The sequence below is a fragment of the Pecten maximus genome, chromosome 8 (genome assembly GCF_902652985.1).
Source record: "Pecten maximus chromosome 8, xPecMax1.1, whole genome shotgun sequence".
NCBI lineage: Eukaryota > Metazoa > Mollusca > Bivalvia > Pectinida > Pectinidae > Pecten > Pecten maximus.
In genome coordinates, this window is record NC_047022.1 from 34,959,690 (window position 1) to 34,978,907 (window position 19,218).

Genomic DNA, 19,218 nt, shown 5'->3' on the forward strand with positions numbered 1-19,218 from the left:
CAGTTACAAATATAAGAAACACGTAACTATAATTATGATGCATTTTTATTTTTATTTCAGACTTCATCATGTATATTTTATAAATCATTACAACCTATGACTGATACTGGTGTATATAGGACTTAATACATTGTCATATACATGGTGTAAACCGATATAATTCATAACTAAGTGTAATACTTGATACCCTCATTTTCAGGGTCAAATGATAAACCTGGATTATAATAATGAATATTTCTAGCTCTTCCTTCATTCCAAACAAAAGTAGATGCTTATAGATATTTTGAGACGGCTGGATTTCTGGCCAATTTTGGATAGTGACATGACAAGTGAATTTAGTGAAATGACAATTTTCCCTGTAAAACGGTACTGGCTAGATAATGGGAAAATATAAATCAGTGTGGCTTTATTATCAAAGTTTCACTATAGCAACAATGTTTTATTGATAGTGCATTCTGTTAAACTGACTTAGAAAGATGTGTGGGATAGAAATTTTCCAATAATTAGAAGTAGTCAATGCATACTAGAAATCTCGTTGGATTAAGATCATTTGAAATTTTGAAAAATTAATATTTCTCTTTATTTATTAACCCAAACACACACAAAAACTTGACCATAATTTGACAACTAATGTCTGATCAAAATCTGTTGTCAAATCAGTTTCTTTTTTAAAATGTTAATTAGATGTCTTCAAATGCAAGAGAATAATATACAGTTCAAATATCAAGGGGAAAATCATTTTATAAAACAAAAGGTTGAGAACAAAATCATATAAAAGCTGTCTTGTGACAAACTACAACTAGGTTCTATATTCAAAACAAAAACAGTATATACCGCTTCAACACGGAAATAGTGATACTTGTATTTTCTGAAATAATTTTCAATCAACAAAATTTATATCAAATACATTTTTTTTTAATTTCAAGACCTTTGAGATTTCTAAATTACAAATTTTGTGTTATTGAATATCTTGTATATGTATCAATTTCTTAGCATGTCACTTGTGAACCATTTTTTTTAAACTTATATAATCAAGGGTATTTTTAGAAATAGCATAACAAATGGAAATAAAAACAAAATGAATCCATATAACATAAAGGGACAAATTTTAACAAAACAAGCACTTCTCAGGGAAATCTACTCCAATCAAGGGAAACACATTGTTTCTGTATAATCATGTCATCTTGAAAAATAATCATGACCTTTGAAATATCATCACTAATGACTAGATACCCACATCAACATGGCTATAAAATTGTCTATTTTTCCAACTAAAGCATGGAAAAGTAAATGGGGCTCTTATTTACACACCTGTACAGGTGAAAAAATTAAAACAGATTAAAAAAAAAACCCACCAAGGTTTTACCCTGAAAAGCTCAATATATACAAAATCTGTCCACTACTAAAACAATATCACTATAAAATCATTGTCCTAGTACTTAATCATTACTTTTGCAAATGATATATAAACAAGCTAATGCATTGTTTATTTCTGTAGTTGCATAAATTTGAATTTGAGTTTTACAAATTTCATTTTTATACTTGTCCTATAAAATATAATATACAAATCAATCAAAATTTGACACACTATTGACCAATGTAGAGCATTTGATAAATGCAAAACTTACATCAAACAAAAAAAGTTGTAAATGTTTCTGGATAATTAACAATACCTAATTATTCATCATTTACATGTGCACATACTTTACAAAAGGATGACCTGATTCACCGATTCACTGGCATGTTGTTGTAGACATAAATTACTTTTTTTTTGTTTTTCCCACAAACTAAAATCTTCAGAAATAAGTTGCATCTCAAGATGTACATGCTGTACAACACAAATCACAAGTTTTTTGTCATGTTTCAACATCTTCAAAATGTCTTGATGGTACTGCACAAAACTAAATAGCCAGCTAGCAGCCAACAATATTCAAGTTATTATAATACGATTTCCTCTATGCATAATACAATACAAACAAATGGAAAAATTCTGGAGAAAGACTCACAAAAGATGGTAGTTTGAAGATAATGATAGTAGCACTTGTAATATTATAATGATGACTTTCTCCACAGTGATAAATAACTAAGTTAAAACACAGGTATCTGTTTAAATGATAATAATAAAATCATTATGCAACAATACACATTTTTTTTTCTTTCTTTTTTGCTAATATAGATTTTTTTTCTTTCTTTTTTTGCTAATACTTCTGCTATTATATACTAATATACATGTATGTATATCCAAAGCTCAAATTTTTAACTCAACAAAACCTGCAAACAAAACAATTTTGTTTATGATCAACAAAATAAGAATACCTATGTTCACCATAATGTTCCTGTTTTTGCTTAATTGCAATAATTGTATCATTAATTTCCCCCTCCCCGTTTACATGTATCACACAACGACAATAACACAAGATATTTACCTATGTCTGTACCAATCTTAGTCTGATGATCAGTTTTATTCTGAATTCCCTATCTATCAATTTCCAATATCAAAAATCATTAAAAAAAAACACGATTATTTTCATGGAAGGTCAGTAACCAAGCACCTATTCAAAACACAATAAATACAATTCTGTATGTACATCTATCTGGGACATAAACACCAATAAATAATAAGCAATGTTAAACACCTGGCATTCTGATAGTCATGGACAAAGTAAATAATGAAAATTATTTTTTTTTTAAATGCCAATTTCTGGGGGTTTTTTTATGATGAAAACAATAATGGTGATGAAGATGATAATGATGGAAATTTTGGATGATCAATATTAAATCTTTCAATTCATGATTCAAATAATGATTTGGTCCCAAATGTTGAATTTGATGAAGCGAATTCAATTTCATCCAAGGATAACACCACAAGAAGTAAACATGAATTCTCAATTTGTGTGTGTGAAATTGAGAAGCAATGTTTAACAAATATGGCAAAAAATCTAACAATCAAATTCACAAAAAATAAAACAACAGAATTACCATTATCAAAATAAAAAATAATTCCAACATTCTCATTGCGATTTGTTTTAATAATCAGAATACCAATCATAACTTACAGTGTATTTTATTCTTTTAATGTATAATTGAATGAAATGTACCCTCAAAACCTCATTAGCCTTCTAATAGCCTTGACCTTGATTAAGCTTTCTGTACATCATTACATATCCTTCCCTGGGTACTCTGTATCCTTCCGTATTAAATTCACTGCACACAAGATACAGTAGTGCCAACAAGAATGGTAAGTTCAAAATTATGTTTACTTTCATTTGCAGGTACGCGTGTAATTAAATTTTCACAAATTAAAAAATTTATACCAGTATTTTTTTCAAGAACTGCAGGATGAAAGTCAACTCAATACAGATTAATTCAAACAGTATGAACAGTATGTACAATATGTTTTTGCACGCACAGATTTAAAAAAAACAACAACAAAGAATGACAGCAATGTAGTTTCTAAGAGACAGAAAATACAAAATTGTAATAAATCATGTATTACAATAGTTTGTGAGATTCCATCACAAAAGTAGAAGTCATAGAAAATTAGCAGAAAAATCCCTTTAAAAAAAAACCTATCAAACACACGTCATTCTTAGAAATAAAACTGATCTGTTGCTCTTCTTTGATCAATCATTATCATCTCAAGTTTCGCATGAATCATCCTTTATCAAAACTTTTCATGGAAATGAATCCATGCATTTTATTTCCATGCTTGTTAAGCAGCTATATACATAATTCATATGAATTCAATTTAGAAAACAGAAACATTTTCACATTTATTCACCTCTTACTCACTACACATCTACCTTTGAACTGCAAAGCACAGAAAGCATTTAAACGATCATGATTTTTGTCTGAAGCGCATACAAGTGTCCATGATTTTCATTGAATTACAAGAAATGTACAAAAGCATTTCAAGATCCAGATTTTAAATGCAAGCTGACAACTCAAGCAACTGACATTTTTCTTACTCACATTTACCATATTCATGAAGAATATTCGAGCCTTTGAGAACATAAAGCGTATCAGTGAAAAAATCCTCGTTTGAAGGATCAATGCCGAAACATAACTCTTTTTTTAAAAAAATGTATCCATTAATTTTTCTGGTTATAGATAAATTTCTGAAGTCAGACGTGATAGTTTTTTGTTTTCTTAATAATTTATATGATACACCACAGCTAATAGACACTTACATGAAGGATTCGGTATACATGTATCTAGGACAATACATTTTTAGAACCAAACCTGGATGGAAAACAGAACCTTCAGGTTGGATCTCTCTATGATCATCAAACCTGAATATGTTAGTTCCTGGATATTTTAAATAGCTTTAGAAAAAAGTACAAAGCTTGGAAAGGAATTCTTTGGATCTCTTTACAAAAACTAACTAGAGCTGTCACCAAGGGGGTGACAAGTATACCCCCCGCTTTTCCATGATTGGTTTGGATACTTTGTGAAGCTGGAGGCACAAGTGCATGCAGTCCTTCAACTGTGTAAAAAGTTTCAAGAAAATCCATTGAAAACAAAATAAATCCATAGCGGGACAAACTTGTAACCATTTCTTACATAAAGGGTCATAACTCTGGGTTTTATAGGAAAAAAGCTGTTCCTGGCGGCAAAATTACATGTGATCCTTCAACTCCGTATAAAGTTTCAAGAAAATCCATCAAAAACTAAGTGAATGATAGCCGAACAAAATTTTGCTCGTTTTTAAAGAAAAAGAGGCATAACTCTATTAGAACTGGTCAATCGGCAAAATCTTTGCATAGAGCTAAGCCTCATTGGGTCCTCTAACTACATACCAAATTTTAGTAAAATCCATTGAAAACAAATCAAATGCATAGCCGGACAAGCTAGTAACCATTTTTTACATAAAGGGACATAACTCTGTAAAAAAAAAAAAATTCGGAAGAAGCCGTTACTGAAGACACAACTTCATGCCATCCTTCAACTCTGTATAAAGTTTCAATGCATAGCCGGACAAAATTATGACACATTTTGTATGAAAAAGGGGCATAACTCTGTTAAAAAGGGCTTAATCGAAAAATCCCTGCAGGGGACACAAGTTCATATGGTCTTCTAACTATATACCAAATTTGAGTGAAATCCATAAAGAAATGAGCGAATGCATATCCGGACAAATTTTGTGACAGACGGATGGACGAACGGACGGACGGACAATTGATTCCAGTATACCCCCCCCCCTAACTTCATTGCGGGCGGTATAACTATGAAGAAACAAGATATGTTTAATCAATATGTAGTCTATTAGCTTAAACCAGACAGTGTGTGAAGGATGGATCCTGAATGATGACACAAGAGACAAGTTTGTCAGGGAAATATTGATGGCTATAGTGTAGACAAGAAGTTTTGAGACACTTCAGATCAAATTTTCCAACTCGATATACATGCTATCTATATTTAGAGACAAGTGTTTTTATCACTGACAAATGATCAGTTTACTCAAAGTAGTTCAGATGCTTGATAGCTGCTAGAGTTACAACACTAGCCAGTAACATCATTGGACTGATGAAACATTGTTTTCTCTCTCTGATGTTCATCATATTTTGTTGGTAACCCGTTTGAATTCTCCGAACTTGTTCAGCCATTCTACCCCAAGTTCTGGCTTAGGTAGTAGGCGTCACATTGTACACTCCTATATAGATATGCTACATACATACATATTTATAATATATATATTTTTTATATGTAATACTGTTTATCTGGTATCTCTTAATTAGGTTTATCTACTATACTGTATGTTTTTATTCTGTACGTAGATCTATCTTGTATTCTGTATGCTATAGTGTACCTGCTTTTTCTTATAAGATATTACTATAAGTATTGTGTTAAATCTATCAAATTATTAGGTATTAGGCATATGGAAACCAAATCACAAAATACTTTCAATTTCTATGAACAACTGTTTTATTTACATACGATAAATGAATATTCGCAAACTTGAAAATAAGAAAATAATTTTGTAGACAATTATCTTTTTTTAATTCAAAATTTGAAATATCCAGGTACAAATGGACACAATGGGGAGAATGAATGAAGAGACCTGTCGGTATATACAAATTACCCAAAAAGGATATACTAGTCTATCATTGTCCCAATAGTTCATTCATGTTGAAAACTGGTTGGAATCAACATTTAATGAAAACTAATGTAGCAGTAGATTTTACCATGTTTTGTTTGGTAACAATCCTATTTACAAGGTATCTAAGAATATGATGTTTACACCTTAGGTATGGGCCACTAATGTAACAAAAATGATCAGAGTGACCTGGATTTTGATAACTGATGATGAAATATGTTTGGATAACTGTCTTTTTAAAGGAAACATTTTTTTCTCTACCTTCAGTCAAATATTCGGGACTAAATTTGTTGTGTATATCACAAAAAAATATATATCAAAGCCGTATTTCAAAATTGATTTTGAGTATTTGAGAATCCGAATATATTAACCAATGTAGGCTGTATTTGGACTACATAATGAGATTCCAACCCTGAGAAATATCAAATAAACAGTATTCCTACACATATATCATCCATATTATGTTGATAATTACAATGATGACAAAAGTGAAATGAAAGTAGACATGAAAATTCATACAAATGACCACATTTAGTTGACATACCTGGATATGATTCAGTGTGAACTTTCATCAATGTAACCATTACAACACAATGCTTAATACAATTTGTGGACAATTTGAAATAATTTTATAAATAACAAGTACAATATGAAAATGACAGGTGACAAATTATGAAGTTTGGTGACAAGTTGCTACATGAAAAGATAAATAATGTCAATATGTTTATCCAATGACATATGTTATCTTAAGAAATTTTCGTATTATGGCTAATAAAAAAAAAAAATGTTCAGATTTATGTAATCATATATTGTCAACAACTTAAAAGAAGATTAATGCTGACATACAGTTCTTCATTACATGTATCATTCAAGATTTTATGAAAATTTTTGAACTGTACAGTAATATGATGTAATTTACGATAAGCCATTGATAAAGGACAATTTCAATTCTACAGACATTATAACCTTGAATCACAAAGAAAGGTCATATACAAGGCAGCCAACTCTAAACATTGTCAACAAAATGTTGACCTTGATAAAATGTTGACTCCAAGACACTCAGGCAATTCAATTGTCTGACTAAACAAATACTAAGATAACTTGTGAAATGTTGATGAATTGGTGACAAACAAATATATTTACTTATATTGTCAGCATCGTAGGCTAATTTTATGATCAACTGTCAATACCTATATGTATCAACAACTGCATGGTGACATGTTCTTCAAAGAACAGGGTGAAATTTTTGACAAACACTTTTACAGAACAAGACATTTCAGGAAAATAGACACGATTTGGTGTAATGTTGACACAACAACATCAATATTTGTTAAAACAATTATATGCCATCAATATATTTTAACCTGTTAATGACAAGTTTACAGTTTCCTCAAGTGCCTGGTCATTCATATTGAGCCTGCAGCGTAGATTTCATAGAATCTTTCTCTTCACCACATGTAGATATGGGTGATTTCCTTCTCCCGTTCTTGTTTCATCTTTATTTACTCTGTAAAGATATGAAAAACTCAAATTAAAAACTTACCCAATTCCATCTTGTTTGCTAAAATAACCTAACATTACCATGGTATAACACCTCATATCTGATTAAGATCAATCTTGGGTAATATTTTACTTTTATGCCGAAAAATAAGTGCATGTAAAAAGTATCAGGGAATAAAGTTTTTTACAGGTACAGTTAATATAAGAGAAATACTGGTAAAATACATACCTGTAATTAAAAAAAAAACAAAAAAAAACCCCAAAAAATGCAGAAATAAAAAAACCAATTGTTTCCTATATTTCTTAATCTAAGGTTAAGTTTGCCAGAAAGAATTGTGAAAATGTAATTCTGCTAAAGAATGAATTAAAACACAACTCCATGATCCCCAGACACACAGGCAGAGGAGACCTCCCAACAAATGTGAGTTACACCCATCTCATTTTTGTATAAAAACTGTCGCAGTGCATGAAAGCTGAAATTTTATGTAAACAACACCAACAATTCCAATGCACATTTAAGGAACAACCATACCGTGTATCTGGTAATTATATACACTTTGTATATATAATGATCCCATGTTTGGTAATATGTCCACCATATTGTAAATTGTTAACAAAGTATACAACAAACCCACTCCTTTCTTTGAGTCAATGTTGACCCCTGGGATCTATGTTACAGGATAAAATCCCAATTCTGTTAAATTAAAGCTACAATTATTTAGTCCACTGTAAATATCAATTAACATATGCATGTTTCCAAATAAGAAGGCAAAGCTCCATCTTTAACCCTTCTAAGCCAATTTGATGCAATTCTTACCATTTTGGAGAAAAAAGTGTTTGTGCTTAAACATCTTACTGAATATATCAATTCATCCCCGCCCAGATATATTGGCAATTAAATGTTCTAAAATCTTAGTAGTAATAAAGCAATGATCTGGCTTTTATGTTTAATCTATTAATGATTACACGAATCTGTTACGAGTCAGTTTATGAATCAGTCCAAATGACATAAACTATGAATAATTCTTATATTATGCACAAGGCCTCCTTTCCTGGAAACCAGAAAATAGTACTGCCATCCTTGTTTCCATACCACAGTAACACACATTTGGCATTCATTATTGTATTAGTCCATAAGCCTTCAGTGCAAATATTTCAAAGCCAGCTAGTTGTTGGTGCAATTTGGCTTTGAATTGAACACCATGCAGTCAGTACACAATCTAACTAGGGCATAAATGCATTAATAAATTAAGTTCATTATTTTGTTAATTTTTGTGCTATTGTGAATTTAAAAAAACCCAGGTCATGCATGCATGAATAATTCTTTTTAAAATCTGTGATTATGTATTTGTCTGATGATGAATGTAAATTTTAAGACATTTCCTACCAAAAATCAATATCAAGAAAAAAATGAAGGCTGGAAAAAATGATACAATGAAATATTATCTTGTTAAATTCATTAAACCAACAGGGATCATGTCTGATATTATTGTCATCCTGATGATAGTTTGTAATCAAAATTAATTCTCGTTACACAATCAGTTCCAGCTAATCAACTAACAAATTATGACATTTCAGCCTTTTCTTTCATTAGATGCCCAAATATTGTATAATTCCATTTTCAATGGCTGCATACAAGTTACTAATCCAATACCATTATGATTATGGTGTCACAAAATGATTTAGCTATGCCACTTTTCCATACCTGTCTATAAGATGCTGTCCAATGTTACTTATCACTGAATAGTTCTGAATCAATCTCTCAACTGACAATGATTAGTTGTGCATGTTGTTCTGTCTATTTCATTTCCATGACAACACACTCAATATAATAATTAAATGACTGATTGCAAAAATTATCATCAATCCTTTTGAATTTTTCATATTTCAAGTGACAAAATGATATATAATTCCCACTTGATAAGCTTCACAAATATTCCACTTTTTACAGAAAATATTTTCTTTTACTAGTAGGTATGATTGTACTTGTATTTCTTTAATTTTTATCATTTGATTGATTTTCTTCTCAGAAAACAATGTTTTGTTACAATATGTCTCTAACATATACACAGGTAAGTAAAACTGGGTTTTGGGGTCATTTATATCTTAAAAAACCGTTGAGACAGGGGAGGAAGGCACACGTCTAGGTCTGCTCCTACTGGCTAACGTATAAATCACACCATGCCATGCCAACCAGATGGACATGACCTTACCGACCTCACAAATGAGTCACATAAAGGACCCTTGCTCCCAGGGAATATATATGTATCCATCCTGTATCAAAAACAAAACATTCTTCAAAATAATCAAAGAGAATGTAAATTATACTGTACATAAAAAAAATCAAATTAGAGTCAACACCAGACTTTCAGATATTAACAAATTATAACAATTATTCTTGAAACTAGAAATCACGAGTGACAATTTGCAGAATCAAGTCCCCCCCCCAATAAATAAGAAGAAAATGCATCTGTCCTAACTCTATAACGCTAACATGATTGTTTTGCATCACATAGAAATGGTTAAAGTAGTATAAAGCACCATCCAGTATAAATGATATATGAATAGGAAATGCTTTCATTGGTTTTCTTATACTTATATCAACTTGTCCTTTTTTAATATAAATGGTTAGGTCTGTAATTTATAAATAAAACACTATAAGATATAATGATAGTTTTCATGTTGTAATATAATTTCCATGCACTTTCATAAAAAAAAAAAACGTAACCTATTTTTCTTTTTTCTTTGCAAATTCTTTTTTTTTTTTTGAAAATGCAGAATATATTCATTTCATAAAAATAATTTCTTTTAAACAAAAACATTTTACAACAACAGGCCTAGAGGGCCTGAATCGCTCACCTCAAGTCACATTAGAAATACTGTTTTTCCTGGTTTGGGATCTGCCATTCTATACTGTACATATGCTTTTAAGTTTTGTAAAAGGGTACAAAATGAACATGTGTCTTCATATAAGGATGATAGAGACAAGATATCGAAGTAGAATTTCAGGAGTGGATGTGTTGTTCCATTGCTTAGTTCCAGACAAGAACAAGTTCATAGTAATATACTAGCCAATTTACTCCCTTTGACCTGCCCCTCAGCCCCATCATTTGTAGCTTTTCCTAGGGATGCTACCATTCAAACATGATTGATATCCATTATTTAGTTCCAAAGAAGGAGCCGTTAACAGTAATATAGCCAAATTGATCCCTTTTTGGCCCAGCCCCTTAGCCCCCTTAGGGTCAGCCCCATCATTTGTAGCTTTTTCAATCTCCCAACACTTACAGATGCATCCAGTCAAATTAGGTTAAATTCCAATCAGTAATTTTAAGAAGAGGTCGTTTTTGTTTAATTGTTTACAGACAACGGATGCCATAGTATGACGTAAGCTCACCTTGGTCCTTCATACCAAGTAAGCTAAAAATGTATCATCATGGTAAAATATAAATGAACAAGGCTATATGGACAATATTTCGTAAGTAAAAAGAAGATGAAAATTGATGTGTAATTTCAAGACCAATTAAAACAGAAGAAAACAATCAATACAAATAATATATGCATATACTACATTATAATACAATGTATAGGGAAAGAAAATGCTACATGATATCATACAGTCAAGTTATCGATAAAATAGATAGAAATACTTTGGCTAAGTACTGTATAATTTAATTTTGTATGAAACACGCATTTTCATTGGCTGAAATAATTCTGTTATACCTCAATAACAAAAATTTTTGACGTTGTGAAATGTAACGTCATTTTTAATTGGCTGATGACGTTGCGTAATAATTTATCACAGAAAAGAGTTCGCCAAAGAAAGTGAAATATCTTGGTGTGTATAAGACGAAATTAAATTGTAAGAATTAACATTAATTATTTTTTCTGTTATACAGTCATAACATAAAAAACTGGAGTGTACTCTCTTCATAAACCGCTTTGCGGTTTATTTAGAATACACTCCAGTTTTTTCTGTTATGACTGTATAACAGAAAAAATAATTGATGTTAATCCTTAAATAACATGAAAATTAATATTTGTGTGTATGTTGATATCCTTTCATGGTTTCGAGCGTTTTCCAGTTTTGAGGTAGAGACTTTATTGGTGGACATACTTCACATAAATCAGAAAGTATTTCAAATCAATCTTATTTTCTTGGTTCTCTATTGGCCATGTATACACCACAGATATTTCAGTTAACAGTACATCACATGTAAAGCACAGTTTTCAGACTGACTACACAGTTGTTGTCATGATGTGTTAAAAATCCACTTCCCTTGATATTGTGCATTAACTTAAATTTTATATTTTTGTGAAAATATTCAGAGAAAATATACAGACAGAAGCGATTTAAATACAGACCACAATCTACCTCAATTTAATAGTGACTGAGCAAAATGTACGTGTCAATGGATAAAAACAAAGTTCAAAGTAAGAGAAACAAGAGATCCCAGAGGGATCTTGGCGCCCACCATTGAATGTTCTTCATAGGTTCCATGTCAGATTGATCTTTTCTCTACTTTTCTCTTCTTCTAAGTCTTACTAATCTGTGTAAACTCAGAAGAAACCTCTAGTACTTTTCAAACAAGGGAAACCTATATATAAAATTTAAGATTTAGGCACCAAGGGGAACCTATATATATGGAATTTGAGAAAGATTCCTTCAGTGCTTTCTGAGAAATAGTGATAACAAACTTCAATTGTCAAAATCCAAGATGGCTGCTTGTCGGCCATGTTGTTTTCCGATTGGTCTCAAAATGCAATATGCATAACTAGGCACCTGGGGGAACCTACATATGAAATTTCAGGAAGATCCCTTCATTAGTTTCTTAGTAATAGTGATAACCAGTTTCAATTTTCGAAATCCAAGATGGCTGCCTGTCGGCCATGTTGTTTTCTGATTGGTCTCAAAATGCAATATGCATAACTAGGCACCAAGGGGAACCTACATATGAAATTGGAGAAAGATCCAATCAAAACTTTCTCAGAAATAGCGATAACAAACTTCTATGGTCAAAATCCAAGATGGCTGCCTGTCGGCCATGTTGTTTTCCGATCAGTCCCAAAATGCGATATGCATTACTAGGCACCAAGGGGAACCTACATATGAAATTTGAGAAAGATCCCTTCAGTACTTTCTCAGAAATGGCAATAACAAACTTTAATGGTCAAAATCCAAGATGGCTGCCTGTCGGCCATGTTGTTTTCCGATTGGTCTCAAAATGCAATATGCATAACTAAGCACCAAGGGGAACCTACATAACAAATATGAAAAAGATCCCTTTAGTACTTTCACAGAAATAGCGATAACAAACTTCAATTGTCAAAATCCAAGATGGCTGCCTGTCGGCCATGTTGTTTTCAGATCGGTCTCAAAATGCAATATGCATAACTAGGGACTAAGGGGAACCTACATATGAAATTTGAGAAAGATCCCTTCTGTGCTTTTTGAGAAATAGCGATAACAATCTTCAATTGTCAAAATCCAAGATGGCTGCCTGTCGGCCATGTTGTTTTCCGATTGGTCTCAAAATGCAATATGCATAACTAGGCACCAAGGGGAACCTACATATGAAATTTGAGAAAGATCCCTTCAGTACTTTCTTAGAAATAGCGATAACAAACTTCAATGGTCAAAATCCAAGATGGCTGCCCGTCGGCCATGTTGTTTTCCGATCGGTCCCAAAATGCAATATGCATAACTAGGCACCAAGGGAAACTTACATATCAAATTTGAGAAAGATCCCTTCAGTACTTTCTTAGAAATAGCGATAACAAACTTCAATTGTCAAAATCCAAGATGGCTGCCTGTCGGCCATGTTGTTTTCCGATCGGTCCCAAAATGCAATATGCATAACTAGGCACCAAGGGAAACCAACATATGAAATTTGAGAAAGATCCCTTCAGCTCTTTCTCAGAAATAGCGATAACAAACTTCAATGGTCAAAATCCAAGATGGCTGCCTGTCGGCCATGTTGTTTTCCGATCGGTCCCAAAATGCAATATGCATAACTAGGCACCAAGGGGAACCTACATATGAAATTTGAGAAAGATCCCTTCAGCACTTTCTGAGGATTAGCGATAACAAGAATTGTTTACGGACGGACGGACGGACGGACGGAGGGAGGGACGGACGGACGGACGGACGGACGGACGACGGACCACGGACGCAGGGCGATTTGAATAGCCCACCATCTGATGATGGTGGGCTAAAAAAAAATGTCCAAGAAAATAAATGCAGTAAACTTATTGATATCGGCAAACAAAAGATAAATATTAAAGAATATTAACTGTGTGCCTCAAAGATCCTTACAGACTTGAAACAAAAGCTGTCCTATCGAAGACTTTAATCCTGTAATTGAAAATTTAAATACTATTACAATAAAATGCAACCTACAAAATAAATACAAATAGAAGCTAAAAAATTTATGATAAAATGTAACTTATAATGCCCCCTCTTTACTCATCCACACAGATGCTTCCCATAATTATAACAATACAAATATATAGATTAATTTTGTGCATGCACAAAAAAAAAAAAAAAAAAATAGATAAATAAAAAAAGCAGTCTAATAAAAAACATTAATCTGGATAATATTGGCAACTCACTTTATAACTATACACAAATACAGAATATACAGTGGAACTTCGTTAACTCGAAGTCGACGGGACCACGAAAAAACTTCGAGTTATCCGAGTGTTCGAATTAAGCGAGTTATCATTTTTGGTGAAAAGTTTGGTCAATATTTGTCAACATTATATAATCATTATAACTTCGCTCTGTCGCTCATCAGTTTAGTGTGAAGACTGGTCAATACATGTACATATATATGTAATGTTTCGTTATGTCACTTGTGATTTGGTGTAGTTTTGCCGATATACAGTCACGATAAAGTTTCTTTCACTTAGTCACTTCAGTAACGATCTGATGTGCAAGTCATGTTTGCAAAAGGTAAACGATAAAACGGAATTCGACAAAATAACAAGTTATTAATGTCAAAACAAATAACCGTTTAAGTTTAACACAGATTGCATACAAAACGTAACAGAACCATTACCTTTTATTGGACATATATAAAATACTGTTTGATCGGCCTACTTACTTTTTATTGATAACCACGCCATTTCCATGTGTATTAGCACCGGAAGTTGGGCTGCGCATGTGCGTATAAAATGTTACTGTAACTGAGTTGGCGTTTTATCCGATTTAATAGACAGCACTGACCGTTACAGTTGTACTCTGAACACCTCGGCAGTAATTACGCTATTGTTTCAGCAGTTTAAAGATTTAATAGGCGCCGGTGACTGTGTCATTTCTACACCTGTAAAAACATCAGCCGGGTAGATCTACCGGTGTGTCAGAGATTAGTTCCGCTTGAGCGAACGGGTAGATGAGTTGTTGACTATCGTGTGTACTGATATCGGCGACCGCCTTGGGAAATTACCTGATGTAAGTAAAGCAGTACTTTTTATCACCAAGACTTGTTGTTATAAGATTCAACCGACAATTTCTTTTATGAATTTATGAAACACTTATAATAGCATGTAGTTTAGTAGTGCCGATATGTTCAGTATTACAAACGGAATTTAGCTCTTAAAAAATGTCGGCGTTTGCCACCGATCGACGAAAATTATACTTCGAGTTATTCGAACATTTCAAGTAGGATTTTTATTGTTGGGACCAAATTTTTACTTCGTATTATCCGAGTTTTTCGAGTTATCCGAATTCGAATTATCCGAGTTTTTTTTACTAAGATAAAGAGAGAATTCGGCCGGGACCGGCGAGGTACTTCGAGTTAAGCGGGGTATTCGAGTTATCCGAGTTCGAGTTAACGAAGTTCCACTGTATCTATAAATATAAGAAAAGGTATACAAAGATAAAAACATCACATACAATAAAAACCATGCTGAAAACATTACAAATAAAATAAATTGAACTATAATGTATTTTTGTATGTACTTAGTTTAAGTACTGAAGCTATTAAACAGCGAATCAGTTTTATTATATTTCATTCACTGATATTTACTGATTCCTGCACTTTCACATTGATTTTTCTTTTTGTCTTAAAAAAAAAGGAACTAAAGTGAAAATTAAATGTTTTCCATTGAATATAACATATATTTCACTTGTATGACAGAACATAACAAAATCTTTCATGCTTTGCACTTGTGAAATATATGGATATCCTGTCATAGTATACTCCTGAAATATATATTATATTCAATGGGAAGCCATTCAATGTCCTCTGTATACAACATTAATCCAAAATGTTTGACATTTTGATGTGTTTACAATAATAATGGCTTTATAAAGTGAGGTAAACTTTACAGAACACAGAATGGAAAACTTGGTTGAAAAACATGTTTAACAGAGTTACTTCCCTTGTTGAATTATCCGTTTCCACAGGAGATGTTGGTAGTTAGTATGAGAGAAATGTTTATAAACCAAGTTTTTCCTTTAAAATTTGTTACGACCTGTAAACAAAAACAACTAAAATTCTTTTTTTAACTTAAGATATCTTTTTAATGTTTACCTGTCTTGATTTCATGAAATAAGAATCTCATCGACTGAATGAATGATTTGTTCCCAAAATGTATATACTTTACATATAATTTGAGAAATGCAAAGGAACAATCTATCAATTTCCTAGATATGAAAATATCTTTTCATTGCTCCAGATTTATCTTGAATATCATAAACACTGCGATATTTCAGGGCAATTCTTACTTTCTATATTACTAGGAATGGTACCACTTTTTTCAAGAAATCAGTACAAGTCTAGTTTTAGTATTAAGTGCACTATGCAAGTACAAATCTACACAGTGGGAAAGTCTTGATTACCTTTTATGTAATCACTGTAAAAATAATTCCAGATTTCTACAGTTTTAGAAATTCTGCTGTTTCTATTTGGGAGTTTTGGAAACTTTTAAGGAAGCTTTGATGGACTATTTTGAAAACTCCGATGCAGTTTAAAAAGCTGTGAAATGAAATCACAGAAAAAGGCAAAATAATGCTATTCTCCCATTTTCCCCCATGTTTGCAGCTTTAAATTTTAATGTTGATTCTTTAAAGATGCTGTTGTTTGTCTAGCAAAGCAGGATAATATAATTCCGGACAGTAAAAGCATGATTCTCAATTTCATAAAACACAATTTTTTACATCTAATATAATTCAAAGTTACAGTTTATTGTACTGCATTTATATTGGTTTTTCATGCATTAATTGACAATCTTTATCAGAATGCCTTCAGATGTAACACTTATTCAGCAGTGTTAGCTTCCAGATTAATAATCTAATGTATGTACTACAATTGTATGTTTGCCAGAGTGTTTTCTGGTAATCAATAAACTAAAGGTACAATATTAAAATGTGAAGAAATATATCAGTGTTAAATTGCAGGTACAATAGATCTGAGATCAAATTTTACATAATACAGTTCTTACATTACAATAATAAAATTAAACTGTTGAAATATTGTTTCATTTTTCTGATGAAAAACTCAAATCCTCCATTTCTCCGACACACCTCACCTCCCCTATCTAACAATAACCCCATGTTTGGTATCAAGCCTACCCGTATGTCTATTGCCGTTAGTAAAAATGATAACAATTGTTTTTTTGTTTTCTTGTGATAAGCTCAGCCTAAAATAATTAATTCTAGGATCAATACAATATGCTTAGACAGTAAGCAACAAGTGCAATATGTGTGTATAAGCATGTCATTTTGAAATTGTACGTCATGGCAATTTCTTAGTTATTGATGTTATTTTCTTAGTTACATTTATTATGTTCCATTTCCATCAAAGCCGAATCATAATTTTCTTTCCAAAAACTTAAAAGTGGGTTTTGGTGCCAAAAAAGTTAAGTCCACAAAATGGTAAAGTGCGAAAAAATCACAATTTTTTTCTGCATGATTTTGCCATAACATCACTCCTAGACCTCTAATGAATGTTTACAAGGGCATGAGGTGTGTACTTTTGGACTTACAAGCTTTCCAAAACGTTGCCCCAAAAACTTTAAAGTCTTGGGGTGGGAAGCGGACACGGAGACGGAAGCAGATGCCCAGGGTACAGCATTAATTAGCTCACAGTTACTCGTAACTGGTGAGCTAATAATGGAAAAATCCTTACTGGTGAAGCAAGCTTACTTTTAATGCAATAGATTAGATACAACAATTGTACTATTTTCCTGTAAGCTTAGTATACTTAACAATCTAATAGCATTATTATTTTTATGATTCTAGCAAGTTACCAGCGTTATGTTTAAACATGAAGCAAGTTAGCTATTGATCATAAGCCTGAAGTGTCGTTATACTATAATATTTGTTGTCACCTAAAATCATTGTATGTATCAATGATTGCAGTCCTGATAATAGTAATAATTTATTAGTTTCCAGAAAATCCCACTAAATGATTCCATAATAATATTGGAAATTTTTATCATACAGAGCTCCTATTAGGGTGAAATGAGCTCCTTGTCTTTCGGATTTATTCTTCGAGTTTTCAAAATAGTCCAGTGAATAGAGGCATTGTGTTGAAGTTAATATGCAGGAGTAGTGATGGTAAATGGTTTACAACAGTTAGAAGGCACACATAAACACATGGTACAGAGATTAAAACACAGTGACTCACAGTGTCATGTGGGGCTTCGCCCGATCCGGCTTCTTCTGAGTCCTGTGTAGCGGAGTGAAATATTACAGCCAATCAAATCACAGCAAAAATATTACTTGATTAATTATACCCAATCAAACTGTAGCATGTGAAATAAACAAGCCTGAATTGATCACCCTGGGAGAAAAACATTTCCTCCATCACAGTGAAGGTTGTCAATATATCAAATCAGACCTATAAGGATGATATTGTATAACAAACATGATGAATTGGTGTGAATAATCATATTATATTAATAGGAACTTGGTGAAAATAGAAACGGGACACAATTCTGAAATTGAACAGAAGACAACATAGCTTGCTGACAGGGATGAAATTCTGAATTTTGAGTATGTCTAAGGTCATGGTCGCAAGGTAAGCAGCGCCGCAAATGTAGAACCAATGGAATATCTTAATGTAAGGAAAACATGTCATATATGACAACTCTACCTGCTACAGTTAACATATAGTGGCCCCATAGTTATATATTCTTTTTAAAAAGTAGGTCAAAGGTCACAGTCAAGGTCAGCAGGTACTCAAATGTAGTATGAATGGAAAGGTCTTACTATGAGGGAAGCATATGTCAAATATGACAACCCTATCTCGTACAGTTAACATATAGTGGTCAAGGTTAAAGTTGATCAAAAGTAGGTCAAAGGTCACCTTCAAGGAAAGCAGCGCCGCAAATGTTTTACCAATGGAGAAGTCTTGTCAAAAGGAACACACAGTTAAATACCTAAGCTGTATCCTCATTAGTATTAACACAATACTGTTGTATAAAATCTATAACCTAGCTAGCTTTCTGGATGCTTATGCTGCCAGTGGACTTTGTCCTAGCGAGCTAAAAACAAGTACATGAAACAAAAAGAAATTCAACAACACTATACAAATGTTAATAATGGATATCAGAGAAAATCATACAAATATTGCCAACATTTAAATATACATTGTATTATCTAAATATTGGTTTGA

General features: G+C 32.2%; 1 protein-coding gene across 4 annotated transcripts in view; it reads right to left on the reverse strand.

Moving 5' to 3' along the window:
- Window positions 1–27: 27 nt before the first annotated feature.
- Window positions 28–19,218, reverse strand: part of LOC117333316 (huntingtin-interacting protein 1-like) — a 74,974-nt gene continuing 55,783 nt past the window's right edge. For 2 of the 4 annotated variants that reach the window (XM_033892555.1, XM_033892557.1), the window contains 3 exons: window positions 18,229–18,270; window positions 9,815–9,871; window positions 28–7,604 (listed from right to left, as the gene is read on the reverse strand). In XM_033892555.1, the coding sequence (XP_033748446.1) occupies window positions 9,827–9,871; window positions 18,229–18,270 (87 nt within the window). In that variant the 3' untranslated portion in view covers window positions 28–7,604; window positions 9,815–9,826. The remainder of the gene's footprint in view (window positions 7,605–9,814; window positions 9,872–18,228; window positions 18,271–19,218) is intronic. The other 2 variants (XM_033892556.1, XM_033892558.1) reach the window with 2 other exon arrangements.